The 7,749-nt window shown below is 45.2% G+C and overlaps 2 protein-coding genes across 2 annotated transcripts; both read right to left on the bottom strand.

Moving 5' to 3' along the window:
• Nucleotides 1-363: 363 nt before the first annotated feature.
• Nucleotides 364-4,176, bottom strand: LOC124210763 (uncharacterized). The gene is made up of 8 exons (XM_069133114.1): nt 3,770-4,176; nt 2,769-2,898; nt 2,241-2,621; nt 1,852-2,159; nt 1,468-1,742; nt 1,076-1,354; nt 790-1,017; nt 364-717 (listed from the first exon to the last, which is right to left on the bottom strand). The coding sequence occupies exons 1-8, from the start codon at nt 3,782-3,784 to the stop codon at nt 378-380; spliced, it is 1,956 nt and encodes a 651-aa protein (XP_068989215.1). The 5' UTR covers nt 3,785-4,176; the 3' UTR covers nt 364-377.
• A 621-nt stretch (nt 4,177-4,797) lies between these two features.
• LOC124210767 (uncharacterized) lies at nt 4,798-7,518 on the bottom strand. Its single transcript, XM_046609092.1, has 3 exons — nt 6,047-7,518; nt 5,890-5,971; nt 4,798-5,796 (listed from the first exon to the last, which is right to left on the bottom strand). Exons 1-3 carry the CDS (start codon nt 6,053-6,055, stop codon nt 5,132-5,134), a joined length of 756 nt encoding a protein of 251 aa, XP_046465048.1. The 5' UTR covers nt 6,056-7,518; the 3' UTR covers nt 4,798-5,131.
• Nucleotides 7,519-7,749: the final 231 nt, after the last annotated feature.

The raw sequence follows: 7,749 nt of genomic DNA on the forward strand, positions 1-7,749 counted from the left end.
TGCATATTCTTTTCAGGATTTAATCTCCCCACGGTTGGAGAATTATTAAAGCTACAACACTCATATTGTAAATTTAACCAGTAAAGAATTACACAGTTACTCTTAAATCAAACGTACGCGAAACGCGACGAGAACTCGAGCCCAGTTTTCGATAATTAATTAAGTCTACATCTACAATAGGATTCAAAATCGAATACTGATCGGACGATCTATCCGACGTAATGAATATTCGGAGAAAGAAGGAATTAACACAAAATCCTCGCACAAGGAACGCGTTACGTATACGACAAAAAAAACAACATAAAAATTTAAAAAAAAAAAAACTACGCTATATAATTTAAGTGGAAGTGAAAAAAACAAAACTGCATTGGAAAATTTTATTGTCTTTCAGTAACGGGCTTAATGTTCCCTTGAGTTTGGGCCTGGTAATTAGGCATCGGTAGTGAGACCGGTTGAGGGACGTAGGGCTTATCCGGACGGTAGATTATCTGATTAGCTATAATATTATAAGGAGTCTCGGCCTGAAATTTGAGTATCTGTTGGATACCAGGAGGCAGGTTTGCAGAGTATTGGGGCAAGGCTTCAGGAACTGGGTGTGGAATTCGTTTATACTGCTGTTGATTTTCTCCCTGAAGATGTTGCTGAGCCTCGCGTTTACCCCGCTGATGACTCTGAGCCCCGTTCTGAGGAGCGTGCTGAACGTTTTCCAAGTTGTATCTATAAGATCCGAAAGCTTAATTAAGATCATCGAACAAGCAAACGAGCTCGCGTCGTCGATCGATCGACTACCTGAACTGTTCCGGAATCGCGTTAACGTATGGAATTTGCGATTGGAATTGAAGCAGCTGTTTTATCTGGGGAGGAACATTCGTCGAGTACTGAGGCTGCGACTCTGGAGCCGGCTGAGATATCCTTCTGTACTGTTGTTGCGGTTTTTGTTGGTGCTGAGCCTGACGTTTGCCTCGCTGATGAGCACCTTGTTGCGGATTCTGGGCAGGAACATTCTCCAGGTTGTACCTGGAACGTCGAGAAATTTGGACGTGTCCTCTGCTACGAACCGTAACAACAGACGCACCTGAATTGTTCCGGAATGGCATTCATGTACGGGATTTGTGATTGGAATCTAAGGAGTTGCTGTATCTGCGAAGGAACATTTGTCGAGTAGTGTGGCTGGGGCTCAAGAGCAGGCTGAGGAATTCTTCTGTACTGTTGCTGCGGCTGTTGCTGTTGATTCTGATGTTGTTGATGATGAGTCTGGCGTTTTGATCGCGCGTGGCCAATTCGCGGCGCGTTTTGGAGCGGAACTTCGGTTTTGAAGGGTTGAACGGGGGCTGGAGGAGTGTCCAAGTTGTACCTTGATGTCCAGAAGCCGTGTTAAAATACTTCGACGCGTTACCAAGAGTTGATGTTTGAGAAGAAGAAACCAGCTACAGCCAGAAATTATCCTCGCACTTCGCTTCAACTTACCTGAACTGTTCAGGAATCGCATTCTGATATGGGATCTGCGACTGAAAGTTGAGTAACTGCTGTATCTGAGATGGAACATTGCTTGAGTACTGAGGCGTGGCTTCGGGAGATGGCTGAGGTATTCTTCTGTGCTGCTGCTGTTGGCCCTGATGCTTCTGGGCCTGACGCTTGGGCCTCTGGTGTCCACGTGGGTCCGGTCGATATCGAGAAGGCCTCGGATCCTCCTGCGGTTGTTCCGGAGCTGAAGTCTGAGGCTGAGCGTAAGCGATAGCGTCGTACCTGTACGAATTGAATTGGCGTTGGATACAGAGAGAGAGAAAAAGAAACGGAGAGAACAGAGAAACAGACCCTTGGCAAAGGGTAATGACGCCGATACGAGAGTAGGTACCTCAAGTGTTCCGGAATGGCGTTGAGGTAGGGAATTTGCGACTGGAATTGAAGCAGCTGCTTTATTTGGGCCGGCGCGTTGTCGAAGGGTCTGTAGCTGATCGGTTGTTGAACCGAAACTCGCTCTTCACCCTGATGAGTGGGCTGAGGTGCCGGTTGGGGTGCCGGACGAGGCGCTGGTCGCGTCGCGTACTGAGTTTCCGCCTGGCTTTGAGTGTACCGTACAGGCTCAGGTTGGGGCCGCTGCTGTTGAAGTTGTGGCGAGAGCTGACCGTGCGCGTACGATTTCCAATTGAGCTTAAAGCCTGGAAGGGTTATCCTTCTTCTGATTGTCTGTCTCACTGTAGGAATGTTCCGAATGAAAAGACTCGTTAACTCGCACTTACCGTTTGGATTGTTGTACTGAAGCGACCGCTGGCTTCCTTGATTCGCATCGTACTGTCCTAACTGGATCGAGGACTGCTCATTACCACTGGATGGTTCCTGAACCTGGTAGTTGGCTTGTCCGTCTGTGGCTCCCTGTATTTGAAAGTTGGCGTTTCCGTCCGTGGCTCCCTGTATTTGAAAATCGGCGTTTCCGTCTGAAGCCCCCTGGATATGGAAGTTCGAATTGCCGTCCGAAGCACCTTGGATCCTGAAGTCGGCATTACTGTCTGTGGCGCCCTGAATCTGGAAGTCGGAATTTCCATCCGACGCACCTTGGATCTGAAAGTTGCTGTTCCCGTCAGTGGCACCTTGGATAGAAAAGTCGCCGGTACCCAAGGAGGCTGAAAACGTGGTATAGGACGATTAGCGTAATGATCAAAGAAGAAACTTGAGGAACTTCTACTTGTAGTTAGACAGAGACTGAGTTGAAACTACAGTCGTCGACTCCTTCCTAATTCCATTTCCAATTCCTCTCTATTCACACTCACCACTTTGGTCGCTGTACTCGATCCCTTTCTCCTCGCTGTATCTGAGACTTTGAGCTGCACGGTTTCCGTCACTCGGGCCCTGGATGGAGAATTGGGCCAGGCATAAAGGAAGGGTAGATAAAATCAATACCTGAAAGAAAAAAAACTACGATCAAACAGGAACGAACGAGTTTATTGCTTCGCTCCGATGGTCGGTTAACATGAATTAATCATCAAAGGCAGATTGTTTTATCTAGCGTATCTTTACCAGTTACGCTGCACATTTCAACGGGGTACACACACACCATTGGCAAAAGAACAAGTCGTTAGACTTCGAAGCGAAAGGTAAGTGGGCTATATAAACATGTCTGCAGGATTGTGGATACCTGGATTTGCAGGCACGATAGTCGTGCAAGACAGATACGAGCAGGTGTACGTACGGATTATACACAGTCAACTACGCTCGAATAGAAAGTGATATAACCGCCTGTGCAGCCGCTTACTTTGCTGCAACGTTTCCTCGTTCCAGTTTTGAGCGAAATATAGCTCGCTACACCAGAAGCTGTGCTGCTGAACAAGACCAGATAAGCCTGACAAAGAATTTAATTTGTTCTTGATGCGTGGGAAACCAAAAAGTACTTTTCACGAGTGTATTAAGGCCTTTGACGCTACGGGGTGGTAAATAATATCCACTACACAGATAAGATACTCGATCTTGGGTCGAATGGCTCTTCCCCGTAGAACCCTAAGTCCTGACCATTAGAAGGCTGATTTTAAACCCTTCTACAGTGTCGAAAACAACATTCTTTTGTTCTCTAGTAAGGACTTCAACCCGACTTTCAACACTGTTTCACGTTACAAGACATCAAGATTATCAATTCTGATTATCGTTACCCGGGGGTTTTTACACGGAGATTCTTCGCCATCCGATAACAATGCGAACTAAACCCGGTTCCCCGCACCTCGAGATGTTGCACAATCACTATGCGTGCGTGATTGCAAGTGAGTGGCAAAGTACTTACGTGCAATGGAGCCATGTCGAGAGACCCGCGTCGACGGAGTCGAGGGTGGAGTTGATCTGAGAAGGCCGCGCGATACCCTCAGCTAATTTATAGCCGAGGGTTGCCTCGAGCCACCTCCAGGCTCTGGTTCTACCGTGGTCCGGTGGCTCGGAACTTTTAAATTCAGCCTTTTTGCTCCCTCCAGGATCTTGACTGGCAAGGGGGCGCCAGCAGGCGCAGAAGAACCATTTCACTCCCCACCTCGAGTGGTCATCCCAGCCTTTCGAATCCTCGCGACTATTGTATCGTACACAAATCAGCCACAAGTAGATATAAATAGACCAGGAAGTCTCACACCGTCAAAAACGAGTGAGACCATGGTGTGAGAAACCGTACAACTTACGATAGATAGCAGCTTTTTGATATCTACCTCTCGTCTTGTACTTTGCAAATTAATTATATCTATGATCAAATTGTATCTGGCTATTTTAAAATTTCAGATCAATCCTTCCTTAAAAATTTAGACGTATAATGAGGTTTTTTCAGACTACGCATCGTGACTTTGGTTCCGATCCGATAGCTGGATTCCCATGAACCATAATCATGCTACTTTGGCGAACGGTGTTTTTATCCGTTCGTCATTTTCGGCCCACCAACATTCGCGCAACCCGTTAAACTTGGGCGATGGATTGAGAACCTGTTTCACAACTAACTGCGAGAAGTTTGCTTCATCGGTTATACTTTCCGGGCTGTGCGGCTGCAGGGTTACGTTTCCGTGCGTAAGAACGTTGCGCCTTAACCTCGTGCAGTATGCATGTATATGGAGTATCAGGAAATTGACGAGTTACCTGAACGAAACCACTTTCCTCATCCGGAGAAATGTACGCTTATATACTCGAATCCCGGTGAAATCCAAAGCGATCTGCGTTAGATAAACGGCCCGCGTAGGATTGCGTGTCTCGCATCACGACAAACGCGTAACGATTTAATTTATGGTTACGAGTTAGCCTGGGCAGTTTTTGTCGGCCAAGAAATTGAATAGAAACAAATTAATTGACGTGTGTACTTCTTCGACATAAAAACTGGCTTTCATATCACAAAATACCTGAATATACTTTATTTTGACAATTTCTTCGAACTTTAAACTATCTTTACTTATCATAGGAGAAATTGAATATCAGTTGAGGCACTGCAGTTAATCATTTGTGCGATTGTTATTCATTTTCAAATTTAATCATTATTTTATTCATAAATAATTCCGATTCCACACGTACCGAACGATCAGAGCTTGATAATTGGGAGGAAAAAATTCTAATAATAACGAATAAGATTGAAAAAAAAAAAAACTGCACCTCAAATAACTTTTCTACTTCACGGCAGCACCTAATACGAAGATTTGCGACCAGATTCTTCAGAGACAGGCTTAACCTGATCCTCCTTGCCATTTCCTCGGTACGCGTAATAAACTCTGCTGCGATACTTGTACGGGCCACTTTCGTCGTCGGGCAAAGGTTCGGGCACGAAGGGGATTTCGGGTTTATAAATTATGTGATTAGCAATAACGTTGTACGGTATCTGAGCCTGGTACTTCAACAGCTGTTGAATTTCCGCGGGAACGCTCTTGTCGAAGCCGAAGGACCGATGCGCAGCGGACGTTCCCGTTTCCGGGATATTTTCGCTTTGCTGGTTACGAGTTTCCGGCCTGACGATCTCCGACTGGTAACCAACTTCCTGTCTCTCCGGAGGAGCCGTTTCCAACGGGACCGGAAGTCGGTGGAAGAAGGCCTCGTGATCGACGTAGGGCGCCTGGGCTTCGTAGGACTCCATGAGGAGCTGCTTCAGCGGGTTTGGAACCTGCGAGAAAGGCTTGTACCGCACAGGCTGCTCCTGTTCCTGCTCCAGAAGCTCGGCTCGAACTGTGGCTGGATTTCCGAGCCTCCGCTCCTCTTTCGCCGTCGCTTTTCCTCCGTCCCTTCGTTCGTAGTGACGCTGAAGTTGGGACTTGAACTGGGCGTAAGGAGCGTACAGCTTCCAGTCAACTTTGATCCCTGAAACGTTACATCACCACGCAATAGGTGTGAAAGAAGTATAAAATAAAAGCATTCGGTGGAACAGGATTTTAAAAAGATTTATCCACAAACCGTTGTCATCGCTGTACTTGATGTGTCCTGGACTTAACGGCGCCTCCGCCAGCGCATTGGAAACCAGAACCAGGACGAGTAGCTGTAATAAACGACGAAAATTCACAGTCACTTTGTGAAATTAAGATACTGCTCAGCAGCGATCAATCAGACTCACCCGAAACATGTTGAGCCTATCGCAAGACCGGGGAAACTTGGCGAAGAACGAGAGTTGAGGAGTTCTTTATAGGCGGAGACCGGGGATCTGGGTACAGACGAGTTGTGACGGACTTAAAAGTACAAGTCGGTGGTTGTGGCTTCGGACTCGACGAACCAGCACCACCGTGAGCAATACGTCAACTCCGAGATCGCCGAGAAAAGGCAAGTCTTTCTTTCCTTCTTTCCAGCATAATGTCAAGTCATGAACGTAACAACGTTATAAAATACTGGGCAGGAAATGGGGGCACCGGATTCCAGTCCCGTGGCATGCGCATTTGATTACCTAGCCAATTAACCCGCGAGTCAACAGCAATCGGCAAGTCTCAAGTATATTTTGTCAATGAGAATCGATACGGTTCTTGCCATTTTTATTCACCTTATTACCTACTTAACGTTTTACTAACAATGGATTATACGTGATATTTTCCTTCAATAATTAGCTTCGGGAGACAAACACCACGCAAATTATCTGTATTGCGAAGTATCGTTATTACGATAACTGAGCTTCAATTTTATGTATGTATAATAGTACGTCTCGGGTAAAGTGCGCATCGTAAATTCTATTACACATCGAATCGTTCGAAACTGGATGGATTATTTGTGGCGCGGTACGTACGCCATTTCTGTACACGATTTATCGAGGGAAAGCGAAGCAGTTCAATTTTTACTTTACCTTATCTAGACACTCTTGCATAATAATAAACAAGCAGGCGTTGCACCAATTTTCCACCGCTTATTACCGGCTCAATGAACGCTCAATAATCGGATAGTTTTCTTTCAAATTCGGAACTCTAGTCTCAAGACTCGTCATTGTTTCGGTGATAAATTCGCCTATCAGATAAAGGCTGAAAAATATCTCCTCGACTTCGATTGGCAATTAATTTTTTCTTTGCTCAATGTCACGAATTCAAAACTCCCGCGTCGCTTTCGGTAACGCGTCGACACGCGATTCACCTTTTTACGACCTTCTTGCGGTAAGGGGATTCGTCATTTCAGTTAGCGACTGAAGATAATGCCGATCTTACCGTCGATGCGAACTCAGTCAACGAGGCAGGTTCCTTTGTTAAAGACAATCGTTAAAAAACAATTTATAGATGGTTTCAGGGCACGCAGTTTATGAGTATACGTAAGTATACTTGGGAAAAGTTGTATACAAAACAACATCTAATATTCGCATTAAATGGACTGGTGTAACCGCGAGGTTTATCGGATCACTATAAAGCTGAGTTATTTTATAGATATGGAATTTATATAATAACGCAGCTCAAAAGTATATTCAGTTAATTTTTGGGGTCACAAATTTTTTGGGAGCCAGAAATATTCTCTCACCAGTAGCAAAAATATTCCCGTAATCCTTAGTTCCAGCATTCGAAAAACTCTCCAGCTGAAAATTGGCAATAAATACATCGTATCTCATGGTCAACAGATTTTTTTCAGCAAACCATATATTACGTATACTGTAAGAAATTCGGCACTTTCAAGGTCCGAAATAATGAAATAAAACTAGAAAAAAAAAAAAAATTATAAAAATCGGGTTTGCGGTCAGGCTAGTTTTTTATTTTATTACTTATTCAAACCGGGAATTAATCAAACTATCTCTTTTTTTTGCATTGCAACGCGTAGCTGCTGCGCGACGACTGATAATGCGACGAGTGTGTGTTG

Source organism: Neodiprion pinetum, chromosome 1 (assembly GCF_021155775.2).
Source record: "Neodiprion pinetum isolate iyNeoPine1 chromosome 1, iyNeoPine1.2, whole genome shotgun sequence".
Lineage (NCBI taxonomy): Eukaryota > Metazoa > Arthropoda > Insecta > Hymenoptera > Diprionidae > Neodiprion > Neodiprion pinetum.

What these genes read in the sequence shown, in the direction of transcription:
- LOC124210767 (XM_046609092.1), bottom strand. An exon ending in CAAGTACAGCGATGACAACG is followed by an intron (nt 5,797 to 5,889) that starts GTTTGTGGATAA and finishes GTAACGTTTCAG; the next exon opens with GGATCAAAGTTGACTGGAAG.
- LOC124210763 (XM_069133114.1), bottom strand. An exon ending in TTCCGGAACACTTGAGGTAC is followed by an intron (nt 1,743 to 1,851) that starts CTACTCTCGTAT and finishes TCGTACAGGTAC; the next exon opens with GACGCTATCGCTTACGCTCA. An exon ending in GCCATTCCGGAACAATTCAG is followed by an intron (nt 1,018 to 1,075) that starts GTGCGTCTGTTG and finishes TCGACGTTCCAG; the next exon opens with GTACAACCTGGAGAATGTTC.